Consider the following 17,394-nt stretch of genomic DNA (forward strand, 5'->3'; position numbering starts at 1 on the left):
GTGGTCTCCAAACTGTGGCCCATAGGCCGTATGTGGTCCTTTGCTGGCTTCTTTTCAGCCGTTGGGGCACTATTTCATCCACTGAAACCAATGAAGGGGCATAATTCCCCCCCACTGACACCAATGAAGGGGCACAATTCCTTCCAACAACACCAATGATGGGGCATGGTTTATTCCAGCTGACGTGAGAACCTTTTCTACTTCCAATGTCCACGGTCTGGTCCCCAGAAAGTATGAAGGACAGTAAACTGGCCTTTTGCTTAAAAAGTTTGGAGACCCCTGTCCTAGATGATATAAAACACCATGGAATATACCTGGAAAAGCTGTTAGCTGTTGATTGACAAAGAAAAGTCTAGACTTGGCCAAGCCTTAGTCCATAGCTTTCCATGGACCACAACTGTGTCAGGCAAATACTATTTAGTTTGTCACTGACTATATTAGGTAGAATGTTATATTTACAATTTATTACTAAGGAAAAGAATTACCACACCATGTCTTGGTAAGGACGAATCAATAGAAAAATAAATAGAATGAATTTTCAATGTGGTTTCAGCTTTGGCTTCTTGGCAAGTGAGGGAGCTGAGGTGGAGTATCCTCAGGTTTTCTCCAGTGAGAATAGGGTCTTATGGTGACACAGGATATAGATACATAAAAGGGACCTTTGTAGTGAGGGAGGGGAGTCATCCGTCCAGTTTTACTGCCTGACTGCCCTGACTACTCCATATGAGGTCTGGGGATCAGAGTGATCATAGCCATGAGGGAACTGAAGCCATTTTAAAACAGCAAGAGCACCCACGAGTGTGCATGGAGAACGTTTAGGCTTTGTACACATAGCATACCTACTTATAGATGGATGTGTGCTCTTCCAATGCTTTATTTGATTTTTTAGGAGTGTTTTTTCTTACTAAACACATGATGACATATATATTTTATGTTAAAGAATGTGGGATAATCAGGTTTCTGTGACTTTACAGACTTTCCAACAATGTGACCAAAAAACAAGCATGACAAAACAAATTGTTTACTGTGTCCTTAGGTAAAAACCGCTCATTGGTTCCCATGACTAGACAAGCCTTTTCCGTTATAGAAGGAAATATACCAGTAATTATTTCTCTACTTTGAAGATCAAAAACATGCTATTGCTAACTACTTCCTGCCTGAAAGCACATCAGTGGAAGGTTTTGGCTGGTAATTGAACTTTTAAGGGATAATTTTGTTTCAGCTATACAGCCTACTAAATTTGCACCGTTCTGGGTAATAATCTAAAATGATTTAAAGTGTTCCTGCTGTCCCGATAAATGTTCCAAACGGGTTATGTTTTGCACAATAGAACAGTTTTGGAGGTCCTGGGGGGCTCTAAAATAAAGCTGAACTGATCTTCATTTACTTAGGAAGGTGGGCAGGACTATGTGGCTTCTCAAAAGTGCATGTGCAGTATCAAATGAAGATACAAACTGAAAATTAGGCCTCATATGATGCCAGAAAATACTTTTGCTGTCAGTATAAACTTTGTAACAGCGCTATCAGAATTTTTCCAGGTTTTGAAAATACTGAATATTTATGTGACACTTTAAATTTGTTGTAATAGCAATTACCAGGAAGACCTGTCATTGAGAACAGCAGGCAGTATCTGCCCATCAACACAATCTTTTTCCTTAAAGTGGTTGTAAACCTCAGACATGAAATATGAACAAAGAATATCCTTCTATAGTGTGTTCTTGTCTCAACCCAGATCACAATGTCATTTCTGCCTGCTGCCTGGTTCCTTTTCTATCTGCATGTGTCACTTCTGAAATGTTTTCCTGACACCGAGAGAAAAAAAAAAAAGGTGACTGGGGAGGGACCTCCAGCAGATTGACAGCCTCAGCTCTGTTCCTGTGTGATGTGTGAAGGGGAGGTGTGTCCCTTCCTTCCAATCGCTACTCAGCTATCCTCACTGAGCTCTGCAGAGTGTATTTCAGGTCTCCGCCCTCTGCTTTCTGGAAGATCAGATAAGCTGTATAAATTATGTATTTTGAACAGCTGTAGAGAAAAGAGAGCTTCAGATAAACAGGTTTAACTTATGTAGGAGGATTTATTTAATCTCTGTGTATACCCTGAGACCAGTCACTTCACTGGGTATAAGTGAGGGTTTACAACCACTTCAACTTCACCACTGAATATATTAGACGAACATGTGCACAATAGTTTGATTCTTTTATCAATGTAGACATCAACTAATCTCTGCATATGCTAAATTGCTAATTTCCATACTGTAATGAACACCACCATGGCCCATTCAACATTAAGTGGTGTTCAAACCTTTTGTATTGCTTGAATTCCTGAAGTGATGTATTTTTACCTTTAATTTGCCCTAACCTCATTACTGTATGAAGCATATCATTAATTTAATACTCTCCAACACTGGTGGAACTTCCAAATACAAACATGCATTTAAAACAAGGCCTGGTAAATTAGATTAGGCTTAGTGGATTTTACATATTTTGAAGCTGCAACCAGTCAAACCACAGGGTTTACCTTTGGCCTAGAGCAGTTGTTCTACCACCTGCAGAAACTTCTGAAAATCCTCACTGTGATCATCACACCATGCTTGAGATGTGAGACACTATGCTGTACTTAATTCTGATAAAGCCGAGGTGCTGACTATCATTTAGATCAAGCCCAAAAATTTTCCTCTCTGAACTGATCAGTAGAAGCAGCCTGACTAAAGACTATTTGCAACTATCATTTGGATGTGTAGTCTAAAGCTTACCCCATGAACATCTATTTCGACAGCAGCTGCTTAAGCTTGTACTTACTTTCCAGATCATTGATGAGCTGGTTGTTATGAAGTTTGACAGCACGATGCTGCTCCACTTGATCCTCCAGCTCAAAAATGGTGTCCTTCATGTCCTTGATTTCTGTCTCTCTCTCAGAACTCTTCTCCTGGAGCTTCAGGTTTGTACATTTCAGTTTTTCTTCTCTCTGGTCTCCCAGCTGCTTCAAGTCATGGCACTCCGTTTCCACCTGTGGAAACAATTTATATGCAATCACTCATACAGCTCCACAAGTGAACAGATATCCTATCACTGGCTGTCATAAATTATTCCAGAGCCCCCATATATTTGCTTCTATAGAAATTTAAATCTCAGGTCATGTCAGAGCCAAAATAACTCTGTCTGGAACTCTGGGTCTGCCTCCTGGAACATGTGACAGGAATTTCCCAGGATGCTTCTGTTAGGCCCCGGTTATTCCCCAGTGACTCACACAACCAGAAAATGGAAAAACAATAATTGTTTCTAAGGTAACATCATGAAGCATGGTGGAATCCTCTGAGAGTGCTATGGAGTAGTGAGGAAGAGTGGAGCAGCTCTTCAGCTCCAGAAAAATTTACCCCCTTCATGACCAGGGCAATTTTGCCATTTGGCACTGTGCTACTTTAACCACTTGAGCTCCTGAGGATTTACCCCCCTTAATGACCAGGCCTTTTTTTGCTGTTTGGCGCTGCACTAATTCAAATGATAATTGCGCGGTCATGCAATGCTGTACCCAAATGGAATTTACGTCCTTTTTTCACACAAATAGAGCTTTCTTTTGATGGTTTTTTTATCATCTGTGCGCTTTTTATTTTTTGCGCTATAAACAAAAAAAAAAAAAAAAAAACACAAAAATGTTGAAAAAAACACCAATATTTTCTACTTTCAGCTATAAAGAATATATCGTAAACTCAAAGTTAGTCATAAATTTAAGCCAAAATGTATTCTGCTACATGTTTTTGGTAAAAAAAAATCCCGTGCATTAGCGGGCAAACTGGTGCTATATGGGAGAGGCGGTAACACTATCGGAAGTCACCAGTGACACTAATACAGTGATCAGTAAAAATCTGTTCACTATAATCAATGACACTGGTGACAGGGCAGTGAAGGGGTTAACTGGGGGGGGGGGTGAGGGGCGATCAAGGGATTAAATGGGATTACTGGTGGGCAAACTGGCGCTATCTTGGAGGGGCGCTAACACTATTGGAAGTCGCCAGCGACACTGATACAGTGATCAGTAAAAATCTGTTCACTGATCAATGACACTGGTGACAGGGCAGTGAAGGGGTTAACTCGGGGGGGGGGGGCGATCAAGGGGTTAGACGGGATTACTGGTGTATTAGCGGGAAATCTGGCGCTATCTGGGAGGGGCGCTAACACTATCGGAAGTCGCCAGCGGCACTGATACAGTGATCAGTAAAAATCTGTTCACTGATCAATGACACTGGTGACAGGGCAGTGAAGGGGTTAACGGGATTACTGGTGTATTAGCGGGAAATCTGGCACTATCTGGGAGGGGCGCTAACACTATCGCAAGTCGCCAGCGACACGGATACAGTGATCAGTAAAAATCGATTCACTGATCAGTGACACTGGTGACAGGGCAGTGAAGGGGTTAACTGGGGGAGGAGTGTTCTAACTGTTAGTGTAGTGCTTTGTACTCACTTTTTGGATGTCTTCTTCTCTGTCTGGAACGGAATGTGTCCAGGCAGAGAAGAATGACATCATATCCTGTCCTGTGTAAATATCAACACAGGACAGGATAGGACAGGGACCGATCATCTGATTTCAGCTAGACATCACTGGCTGAAATCTAATGATTGATCCCTCCGGGATCGAATGGTGTCACCTGCAGGTTGGCGGGAGCGCGCGCCCCCTGCCGGCAAAAACGACGGGAGCGCGGAACCAGTTTTAAAACGTGGTTTTGAGCCCCAGTGCCGCCCTGCACACGTATATATACAGTGGCAGGGCAGCAAGCGGTTAACTGGCAATTGTGTAGTCATGTAACACTGTACAAACAAATTTATATATTTTTTTCACACAAATAGAGCTTTCTTTTGTTGGTATTTGATCACCACAGTGTTTCTTATTTTTTTAATTACTAAACGAATAAAGACTGAAAATTTTTAAAATAAAACAATATTTTTACTTTCTGCTAAAAAATATATCCAATAGAAAAAAATTAAAAATCTAAATTCTTCACAAATTAAAGCAAAACGTATTCTGCTACAAGTTTTTGATAAAAAAAGAAGCCCGATATGTGTATATTGATGCGTTTGTGTGAAACTTATATTGTCTACAAACAATGGTATATATACTGGAATTTTTATACTAGTAATGGGGGTGATCAGAGACTTCTAGTTGAACTGTGATAGTGCGGTGGGCAATCTGACACTAACTGATGTTGGGTAGGAACTAAGTGACACTGACGTCCCCAGTGACACTACTACAGTGATCAGTGCTAATACTGTACACTGTCACTGTACTACTGACACTGGCTGGGAAGAGGTTAACATCTAGGGGCAATCAAAGGGTTAACTGTGTGCCCAACATGTATGGTCTATAATATGTGCTGCTTTTACTAAACAATGTGTTTGTTTTTTCTCCCTGTTAGTAAACACAGGGCTCGTAACTTATTCGCTAAGCCGATCAGCAGGTCCCGCCAATAAATAATTGGCCAGGACCTGCTGATCAGCTTGTACTGCAGCAAATGACAGCACAGGTCAGGCGAAGGGGGGTGCGCATGTTCCCCCCTACCCAGAAATTTCCATGTTCTGTGTACTGTGGGAGACCAGATATAGTGGATGCAGGGTCCTGGGTTTAGTAACACTTTAAATCCCCTTTCTTCCCCATTCTGATGCTCAGTTTGAACTTCAGCAAGTTGTCTTCACCTCATCTAGTTGCCTAAATGCATCGAGTTGCTGCCATGTGATTGGCTGATTAGCAATTTGTGTTACCAAGCAATCGAACAGGTGTACCTAATAAAATGGCTGGTTAATGTAGATTGTACATTCACATCAGTCCCTACCCACATGGAACTTACAATCTAAGGTCCCTAGCTCACATTCATACACATACTAGGGCAAATTTAGACAGGAGACAATTAACCTACCAGCATGTCTTTGGAGTGTGGGAGGAAACCTGAGTACCCAGAGGAAACCCACGCAGGCAGAGGGAGAACATGCTGACTCCAGGCAAGTAGTGCCGTTGGTTGGGATTCAAACCAATGACCCTAGTACTGCCAGGAGGAAGTGCTAGCCACTTAGCCACTATGCTGCCCATATTTGATACAAGTGGTGGAATCAGTGGAATTCAAAACATCTTTTTGGACACAATTATTTATATATTTATAAATTTGGTTTTGGCACTGGACTATAATTGTTTAACAAAATAAATTTTTAATTTTTATAGAATACATTTGGGGTAGCACTAGATATGTATATAAATGGTTAGACAAAACAAATGGAAACTACATGATTTGCAGGTGTGAAAGTGACGACATGCTTCGCGTTAAAAGTGGAAGTGATGCAACATTCTTTTGCTTATGCTGTGTGATGAGACACCTAGCTAACAGGACGGAAGCCTCACTTTTATCATTCACTGCATGTGAATTTGCAAATTTGCTGTGTCATGAGGTACAGTATCAAAGGTTATGACGGCATTTACAGTTTCCAGGAAATGTTGCCTGATGAGCATTAGCACATTCAACGCGGTAAACTGACGAAAGACACAAAAGGACATCGTGCAGCATTGTGACTTGAAATAAGAAAACAACTGCTGCAAACGTGACTGCAGAGCTCAGTCTCAGTCTTCACAGGACTGAGATGCTGCAAACGTGACTGCAGAGCTCAATCTCAGTCTTCATGGGATTGAGCTCTGCAGTCACTTTTACAGCAGTTGTTTTCTTATTATGGGTCACAATTGACTGTAACTGCTTTTGCAGCTCTGCAGTGAGACAGCACATAGCAGAGAAGTTAGACAAGTAAAAGACAACCTAAATGGAGATGCCCAATTATAATCTACAAAGAATTTAGAATAGTATCCTAGAGAGCAGATAGTGGCATTTGTATACTTAAATAGGCTAGAAGTGGACCTTTTACTTGCACTGCAGAAAGTAAATTAAAGAAAAAACTCTGGGATGGAGCTTGACTATATTGTATTTCTATGGACTGAGGCAGAGGAGGGGGCTTTCAATCATTCCACAGATACCTAATTGAATCTGTGGAGGAGCCTCTACTGTAAGCAACCAAAAACGCTGCCAGCTGTCATAGACATCAGTATCATATCACTAGAAGAGGGAGCAACTACAGCTGCCAGAGATAAATTTTTTACTTTTGACTTTATGAAAATTTAAACTGGACTGTGGGCTTGTTTATGAAATGTACTGAGCACAGGTAATCAAACAGCATAAATGCATTATACATTATTCCCCCCCTCCCCCCCTAAATTCTTGAAATGTTTAGGTCCAGTACAGGCATCCATTAAAGCCCAATCATTGTGACTTGCTGCAAAACATAATAAATCAATGTATGGTGCATAAAACATTTAAGTATTAAGTCTTACTTTTTTTCCTATAATTGCATCCCAGCACTCATGTCACGCTCCCTGCAGATTAGAGAACAGTAGTTGGACCTGTTGAGAGAGTGTGTCGGACTGCTGGAGATGTACTATATTGCCAAAAATATTAGAATGCCTGTCTTTACACGCAGATGAACTTCAATGGCATCCCAGTCTTAATCAGTAGGGTTCAATATTGATTTGGCCCACCCTTTGCAGTTATAACAGCTTCAGTTCTTCTGGGAAGGCCGTCCACAAGGTTTAGGAGTGTGTCTATGGGAATGTTTGACCATTCCTCCAGAAGAGCATTTGTGAGGTCAGGCACTGATATCGGCCGAGAAGGACTGGCTCACAGTCTCCGCTCTAATTCATCCCAAAGGTGTTCTATCAGGTTGAGGTCAGGACTCTGTGCAGGCCAGTAAAAGTTCCTCCACTGCAAACTCACTCATCCATGTCTTTATGGACCTTGCTTTGTGCACTGGTGCGCAGTCATAGTGGAACAGGAAGGGACCATCCCCAAACTGTTTCCACAAAGTTGGGAACATGAAATTGTCCAAAACGTCTTGGTATGCCGTCACCTTAAGGAGTTCCCTTCACTGAACTAAGGGGCCAAGCTCAACTCCTGAAAAACAACCCCAAACCATAATCCCCGCTCCACAAAACTTTACACTTGGCATAATGCAGTCAGGCAACTACTGTTCTCCTGGCAACTGCCTAACCCAGACACGTCCATCAGATGACAGAGGAGCCAGACAGAGAAGCGTGATTCATCACTCCAGAGTACATGTCTCCATTGCTCTAGAGTCTAGTGCAGTGGTTCTTAACCTGGGTTCGATCGAACCCCAGGGGTTAGGGGAGTCAGTCTCGCGGGTTCGGCGGAGGTGAAGACCCACACCCGACTCATATGATTCGTGCAGTAAATATTCATTATTATGTTTTTGTTTTTGTGTGAAAATCATGTTTTGTTCTTTGTTCTTAACGGTTTTGTTCATTTTTTGCACCTATGTATAAATATATACCTAAATATATACCTACGTTTTGAATTTTAAAAATCATATTTTATTTTTCCAATTAAGAAGGGTTCGGTGAATGCGCATATGAAACTGGTGGGGTTCAGTACCTCCAACAAGGTTAAGAACCACTGGTCTAGTGGCAGCGTGCTTTACACCACTGCATACGACACTTTGCATTGCACTTGGTGATGTAAGGCTTGAATGCAGCTGTTCGGCCATGGAAACCCATTCCATGAAGCTCTATGCACTGTTGTGTTAATCTGAACCCCACACGAAGTTTGGAGGTATTTAGCCATCCACTCTGCAGAGAGTTGGTGACTTCTGCGACTATGCACGTCAGCATGCACTGACCCCGCTCTGTCATTTTACGTGGCCTACCACTTCTGAGTTGCTGTTCTCAGTTGCTTTCCACTTTTTATAGTACCACTAACAGTTGACCGTGAAATATGTAGTAGCAAGGAAATTTCACAGATGGACTTATTGCACAGGAGGCAACCTATTACGGTACCACGTTTGAATTCACTGAGCTCCTGAGAGTGACCCATTCTTTCACAAATGTTTGTACAAACAGTCTGTATGCCTAGGTACTTGATACACCTTGATACACCTGTGGCCATGGGAAGTGATTGGACCACCTGAATCCAATGATTTGGAGGGGTGTCCCAATACTTTTGCAGACCCCACTCGCACAGTCAGCAGTAGACCATATATTCAACCCTCTGTGAAGATTCTGAGTGGACAAGGAATTAAAAGACACAAAAAGCAAGACATTTAAATAGTAAATGTTTTTATGCATCATCTAATGGTTTATTATGTTTTGCAGAAAGCTTCAATAAACCATTAGGCCCTGTGACTATCAGGCTGGATATGCAGTCCTGGCAGAACCAATTATTGAATCATTTCTACATTCATAGGCAGAAAAGAATGTACCAGTACAGAACAGGATGAGGACTAATTCTGAGAACATTAACAATACCACAGGCTTTGCAGATTCTGCACATTAACATTAAGGTGTGTCCGTCAGGACATGTGGAACTGGCTCAAATATGTAGAGCCCAGGGGTTAGAGCATTACATCATGTATCAGTATATGTTCATCACAATGTGCTCATCAGGATGTAACCAGTGCCAGACATAATCTGCATGTCACATGAAGGAAACATTTAATACTTATGATAAGATAAGCAGCTGCTTTACACTCACCTAATCATAATGATTAACAGTACTGTATATAAATATCTGTCTTAATAAAATGCAGGCAACGACTCCATCCAAAAACTTATTTTAGATTTAAATGGAGCAAGAAAGTAAACCTGTACTTTACCCAAATAGGGTAAAGGCACAGCAGCAAAGCAAAGAAGTCTTGTGTAAGTTCCAACTTACACTTAGTGGGCTTTGATACCCTCGCTCGACACCCCTAAACAAGCAACACTTGCCTTTTCCTGCTCTACTAAGATCTATGCTGTGAAGCCTGATGGGGTGCTGCAAAGACCGGTCCAAGAAGATCTTTACTGCTTGGTCCCACTCCTCATGCCACCTCCATCCATTCCAATGGACATTTGTACTTTGGAGTATGATTTCCATTGGACTCTGGAGAAATACAGATTGTCGTGGATGTGAGGACCTCACAGTGAAGATCTCCAAAGAAAAAGCACTAATCCAACAGCTGAGAGTCGAAGTATATTTATTCTATCATAAAAGATTGCATACGTTAAAATAAATATGTACTTATGTGCTCAACTACTGGTTTAGTGCTTTTCTCCTCTAGCTCATGATTTCTCCCAAAGCACTCCTAAAGACTTCATGTTCGAGATCTTCCCCTGCACTCTATACGTTACTGCACTGTGCAACCCAACAGATTTTAGATTTAGTGCTTCAAACCTACACCTCCCATGTGATCTACAAGAGGCTGTGCAATGCCAAGCAGATAGTGTGAAGATCCCAGTGGAGCATGGCCAGGCAAGCGTGCCACTTGTCAAGGGTGGTGATAGAGGTCATCACAACCCACTAAAATTGGACTTGCACTTCAAGTGTCCTAATGGAAAAACAACAGTCACTTAAGTTTACAGATTGGCTGGTTGTCCAAGTATACCAGAAATATGCACAGTCTACAGCAAGAGGGTAAGAAAACATCTGCTTTAATAGAACACACAAACATTTCTGAAATTCTGCGGGAAAAAGAAAACTATTCTCAGACAGTAGGGAAAATCTGCTGAAAGCACTAATTTCCTGGCTGTCAAGCTGATCAGGTGTCCTTATTAGAGCCACAAATCCACAAGTATTCAGATGAGAAGTTATTACTTTGGTTGTTGTGGCAGCCTCCCCAATATTTCTCTCAGTGCAGGTTTTCTTCCAAAGTTTTCAGTAAATATTAATATTCCAGGATGAGCAGTAACATACATAAGCCACAAATGAGCTTATTCCTTTAACCAGAGTGCAAAAACAACATAAAATCAATCAAAAAGTACATTTACCACATTTCAGTATAATAAAGGTCGCCAGGAATACTGTTCTGACTGGCTGTGATGGGTTACTTTAGCAATGTTTAGAATCATGAAAAAGAAGTACAAAAACTGCAACGTTAGAAAAATGCTGTAAATCAATAGAGACCATTGGACCAGCTGGTGCTCCGTCCCACAATAGACTAAGTGCAAATTGAAAACATCTTGGTTCTCCAAATCTTTCCAGGCAATACAAACAAGGTTGCAAATATCACTTTTCCCCCCTTTTCTATTTCTCCTGTATTCACAGGAAGCTCCATGAGTAGGACTTCACTGGCAAAATTAGTAGATATCTCTGAGACTTTGCAGAGGGACTAAGGGAAAACTGTAAGTGCAGATACAACTAAGTGCTAGAACGTTTTTTTTTTAAATAATAGGACATAGCTTACCGTATAGTTTTATGGAGCAGCTGACTTTGCTGTGTCTGCAATAAATTAATGGTTTTTGTGGTAATTTGTATGGAAAAATCAGTTCCCAAATGATATCACACAGGTTTTTGCTCCCTAAAATATTGCCAAGTGTTTAATGTATATGAGGTCTAGGTGTGGTCTAAGACTGCAACACTTTGGAGTCATGTAGCGCCCTTAAAGAGGTAAAATGCAAACATTTATCATTTTGCAGCTTTTCAATTTTTAGATGTGGTGACTGCATTAGTTTTCTTTTTGTATTAGGCTTATTTTCTTTTGTTTTTATCTGGTGGTCCTACCAGTTAAATCTGTTGTTTTTCAACAGAACAAACTGACCTGCAGATGCAGCAGTTAGAGAATTGAGACAAACCATTTAACACGGAAAGGGATGCTAACAATGGTCAGCTGTTATTTATGTAAAACCTTTATCCCAAAAGGAAAAAACGGATTGCTGTAACTGCTTATAAAGTATTAGCTGGAGTTTGGCTTCAATTTGTTAGTAATAAACTGATGGCAATTTGCACTCTCCCTCTGGGATGCAGCCAGCAAAATGCAGTATCCCAAGTGTTAAAATAAATAAATAGACAGCGCTTCCCAAACTGCGTAGTAACAAATGGAGTAGTAACAATTTAATAAACCTCTTCACAATCCAATCTAGCCTCTGTTGTGTCTTTAATTGTTCATTAAACAGGTGTCCAGCAGACAGTTGATTATAAAAGGGTGTTACTTAAAGAAAACCCCTTCCCATTTCATGCTGTTAGCAATAGCACCACATGTAAGAGAAATGTCACAAGGCCTGAGAAAGAAAATAATTTATACAAGAAAGTTGAAGGCTACAAGATCAGCAAAACTTTACTTATCAGTAAGAATACTGTAATAAAAGTGATTCAAACATTTAATAAAGATGGAACTGCAACCATCTCACAGAGATGTCCAGGCCATCCACGGAAGTAAACACCTCAAGAGGAGCATTCTTTGAGGAGAAGGGTTGAAGAAAATCGCCATGGAAGTTCACTGCAGTTAGCTAAAGAAGTAGAAAGCCAAACTGGGGTGATTGTTTCCCATGACACAATATGGTGTACACTGCAGAGGAAAGGCATGCATGGGTGTCGCCCATGAAGGAAGCCTCTCCTAAAGCACATGCACAAAAAAGCCCTCCTAGAATTTGCAAGGGCCCATGCTGAAAAAGAAGATGATTACTGGTACTCTGTATTCTGGAGTGATGAGACCAACATAAATGTCTCTGGAACTGATGGTTTCAAAAGTGTATGGCGTTGCAAAGATGAGGAGTACAAAAAAAAATACATGGTGCCTACAGTGAAACATGGTGGTGGCAATGTCCTTCTGTAGGGCTGCATGAGTGTTGCTGGTGTCGGGGAGCTGCATTTCATTGATGGTATCATGAATTCACAGATGTACTGCTCTATACTGAAAGAGAAGATGCTACTATCACCCCGTGCCCTTGGTTGTCGTTTACCTTTTCAACATGAAAATGATCCAATACACACATCTAAGGCCACTGTTGCATTTCTGAAGAAGAACAGGATGAAAGTGATTCAGTGGCCAAGTATGTCTCCTGATCTGAACCCGATCGAACACCTATGGGGAATTCTGAAGAGACAAGTTGAACATCACTCTCCATCCAGCATCCAGGCTCTAAAAGAGGTAATACTTGCAGAATGGAAAAAGATAGTTGTTGCAATATGTTTCCAACTTTTTCATTACATGCCTAGAAGACGTTTGCATCAACTAATTTGAGTAAAACTGAAGATATTGTAATTAAGCTATATTATTAACCTTACTTTCATGTAATGAGCTAAACAAATGTTCTATAAAACTCAGTTTTGTCAAAGTTTTGGAAATTGTTCTTGTGTTCATTGAGATATTGATTAAAATCCTACTTTTCAAAAGGGGTGTACTCATTTATGCTGAGCACTGTAGAGCTGATACCCTTGCAGCAGATAACGTTCTGTTCTTCATAGTTGTATACAAGTGTTTGTAGACTTTTTACAGGTCTGGTAACACTTCAACTTTTCATTAATCAATACTATTTTTTATATTATGTGTTATATTGGCTCAGTAGAACAGTTGACTCAAGGTCTGTGTGTAGTCTTCAACAGGGAGAGGAAACTTGGACTGAGGCATAAAAAAGAAAAATTAGAAATTGTACAGCAGGTTCCCATTAAATCTCAAAATTAAATAATTCTACCAATTCCCTCAAGGCTTCAGTACATCAGGCAAACCATTCTACTGTATTCGCCTCACCTCATAAACTTCCACACACATCTGGAGCTCAGTGACCCTGTAACATCAGGGGGTGCCGTGTTTGGCACTGATGTTCTAGTCAACCAAAGCCAGCTGCCCACCACTTCCTGTTTTTTTCCCCTTGCTGACCCACATCACTCACTGACCGGCCCCCGCCACTGGGATCACAACAGACATGGCCCACACATTGATTTCTTGTCTGGTACAAGCAGAGCTGGCTCAGAATGAACACCTGGGTTACAAGATGAAGTAAACCTTAGCCAAACTGAGCATTCAGCATTATTGTGGTTTAAACTCCCCATGTTACATTTTATGACTTCCTTTCACTCTATACTTGAAGTTACATGAATGTGGAGTGAGAACGGACACGTGACCTCAAAAATGATTGGACATATGGCTCTGTTTACTGCTGCAATCCACAACAGCAACATGCCGAAAGTTCTTCTCTTTTTACTTACATGACCTTCATAAAATGAGGCAAAAATCAATGCGGTACAAGAAGTTCCCCTATACATGAATTACTAATAGCAAGCGTTACAACCAAGCTAAAGGAGTGCTTCCCCCCAATTCCCAGGGTTAGTTTTGCATATAAACCCAATCCTCTTACCCAGGGCTTTTTTGTTCTCCTAGAAGAATAGGAGCAGAACGCTCACCTTCTGAGTCACTTCTGGTCTCCGCCCTCCCCTTCCACTTCCAAGCACTGTCCTTTGGTTACACTTTCTATCCATCCCCCAGTTCTGCTCCTTATAGAGAATACAGAGCTAAGTATAAAATTGGTGGTGCTTAATAAATTGTTTGGACGTTGTTAATCTATTTTACTGTTTTTCTTGTTATCTGCAGCTAGCAGCAACAGACCCCCCCCCCCCATCAACAGAGGACCCCTGAAACAAAACAAAAACACCCCAGCTGCAACAACAGATCTCCCAGAAACCAGCATCAATAGACTTTCAAGCAACAATAGACTCATCAAAAGATCCCTTCAAGCAACTGACCCCCCCTCCAGCAACAATAGATCCCACCAGCAGCAATAGACTGCCATGCAAAAATATATCCCCTCCAGTGACAATCGATCCCACAGCAGCCAGCACCCAATAGACCCTCCAGCACCCCTTGCCATTAGATACATCCAGTTCCCCACGTTCAGCTGACACACTCCCTATGAATATGTGCACATGGCACGAAACGCGTCAGGGTAAGAGCAGCATACCCCAGACATTACGCCACCGCATGTAGCGGCGGCCATCTTTGTACACCTTTATGGTCAGTTCTGTTTATGCAGTCCTTATCTTTCTTTTGGATCAATAAATTTTTATTTTAAACGGTATCACACCATCCTGGCTTTTTTTCTTGGGACCCTGCTGAGTCCATTACTTGCAGAGTCTCCTAGGGGACAGCTGAGGGGTGTTTTAGTGTGGCAACACACGATCCATAAGAAGAAGATCTGGACAGACTGCTGCACTCAGATGATGACCTTATCCGTTTATGAGACAACTTCGCTTGGATATCGGGATATCATCTATATGCATATTTGAATTATGCATCTGGTGAGTGCATGATTCAATTATTCTGATCCCCGGAAGACGCACGTTTTTCAGTCACCGTTTACTACTTAAGGACTTTTATTGCCTTTATGCACAGTTTTTGGCACTTTATTGTCACTTTATATATGTATGTTCAATTACTATACTGTATTTTAGCGCTGCGCCCTCTTTTTGCATGTCTTTTATAGAGTCTTTTGGTACCTATTGGCGCATAGCAGCTCTTTTATCTAGCGCTCACTTTCATATTTATCTTTTGACTTTGGTGTATGCACAGTGCAGTGCACAGTTCCAGCCTATTCCTGGCATTTGTAAGATGCCGAGAATGGAGCCAGGACTCAGGGGCGGACTGACCATTTGGAAACTGGGGCACTGCCCGAGGGCCCGGGGTCAGTAGGGGGCCCCATGAGATGCCTCTGGTACCTTTTTCACAGGCTTTTTTGAGTTTGGGCAAGGACATTGCGAATTAAAGAGTAACTACACTTTTGTTAAGAAAAAAAAAAAAACAAACAAAACACCAACATTCCCCTCTGGGTGATCTATGTACATTGCAGATTCCTACCTTTTGTGTTATTCTGGAGAAATAGCCCTTTGTTTGTCTGTGCCCATGTGCAGAGTAATCTGCATGGGAGGGACATTATAATTATCAACCAGCTGCTACACCTGCAAGGATCTAATGAGAAAAGTAGCACAGCCTGCATCACATTGGATGTGATTTCCCTTTGGGAGTATCTCACCAAAAATGACATTTTTGTTGCAGGGGATGCCCAAAATCTGACATGTCTTAGTGCAGAAGGAAAATCAGTAAGGCAATCACACAAGCAGGTAATTACACTTATGGGGGGCATACTGTACACCATAAGTGTATAGAATGTCTCTAGGTAGCCATATTGCATTTTACAGAAAATTACAACAGCTGCAGATTGGAAAGGTAATATAATAACATTCAGTTACAATATGATCTGTGTAGCAGTTGTATACGTATATATATATATATATATATATATATATATATATATATATATATATATATATATATAGTTTTTTTGCCATTTTCTTCCCCGCAAAAGTGGTGTTAGCCTTTGAGTCTTTTCTACAAAAACTTTACTTGCTGGCAAATTTGTTTCTAGCAAGTTTAATCCCACTTTTAGTTAAGCAAGCAGCCCCCGGACAAGAAGTAGTGGAATACTTCCTTTTCCAGCAGGAAGTATATGAAATCTTCACTCACTTCACACTCCTATAAGATCCTTTACAAGGGGCTGCTGTTTTAACTATTTTCCACCTAGCAAAACGCTCCATTAAAAGCATAATAGAAAGAGACACAATATAGTTCAGAATTTTTGGCTTAGATCACTTAAATAATATGTAAGCCCAGCATTTCATATTCCTGACATGTGCCTACTGTACCATGTACTTGTATGAAAAAGTATCCTGTTTTCTTTGTATTGCTTCCTTTGTGTATAATCTCTGGTCTTCCAGCCAGTCCCTCTACGTTCCTATTTAAAACTGACCACACTAGGCATGGAAGTACAGCATGGTCAGTTTTCTATCTGTGCCAAGAACTCAGCCTGTTCTCCAATGATTAGACTTCTGCTCACATGCCCCCACCACACATCCATCCACTGGGAAGATCAGTTTAATGCTGTTTCTCCTCCCCTAGCGCTCTAGGTTCCTTATACAGCTCAGATCAGAGGGTATGTGATCACTTATAAAAAAATGAAAAAAAAAAAGGGGGGACATGTATTGATGTTTTTGTTTTATGTATACACAGATGTTTTGCCTTTAAATTTCTAATGTAGCCACCCTAGTGGTCTGATTATGTCAGTAATTCTGTGCTCAAAGCGGTACATTTTTTTACATGGAAAGATGTAGTTTTTTTATTGTAGGCCTGTAATTTTTAGGAATAACTCACTGAAATCTGTCCGAACAAGAGTCTAGTAAACATCCCAGATATGTTAAAGTTTGAAACACGAAATCATAAATTATAATTTAATAAAAAAATATAAAAAATAATAATATAATAATAAATTTAATTCAATAATATAACCAAACCAAAAACACTGAAATTTGAAATATAGCACCAAGTTCGCACATCACTGAGCAAAGTCGCAAAATCGTTTTCAGGGTTTGATGACAAATTTCCCCACGAATCATTATCACTCATCTCTGTAAGTGGTTCTAATTTACTAGCACTGTTCTCTAGCTGGTCTAAAACCGCTTTTGACCTAAAGGGACGCTTTTTGGACGCCATGGACGTTTCTCAGTTTCTAGGCAGAAAGAACAGTAAAAATGCAGGCAGGGCACAGGACAAAGCACTCG

General features: G+C 40.9%; 1 protein-coding gene across 3 annotated transcripts in view; it reads right to left on the bottom strand.

Annotated features, from left to right (window-relative positions):
* SPECC1 (sperm antigen with calponin homology and coiled-coil domains 1) overlaps positions 1–17,394 on the bottom strand; it is a 490,294-nt gene that overhangs the window by 167,893 nt on the left and 305,007 nt on the right. For all 3 annotated transcript variants that reach the window (XM_089685735.1, XM_089685734.1, XM_089685737.1), the window contains one exon: positions 2,799–3,006. In XM_089685735.1, the coding sequence (XP_089541861.1) occupies positions 2,799–3,006 (208 nt within the window). The remainder of the gene's footprint in view (positions 1–2,798; positions 3,007–17,394) is intronic.

This window comes from Staurois parvus, unplaced genomic scaffold (genome assembly GCF_062004578.1).
Source record: "Staurois parvus isolate SC_StPar_1 unplaced genomic scaffold, SC_StPar_1.0 ptg000382l, whole genome shotgun sequence".
In the NCBI taxonomy this organism is placed as follows: domain Eukaryota; kingdom Metazoa; phylum Chordata; class Amphibia; order Anura; family Ranidae; genus Staurois; species Staurois parvus.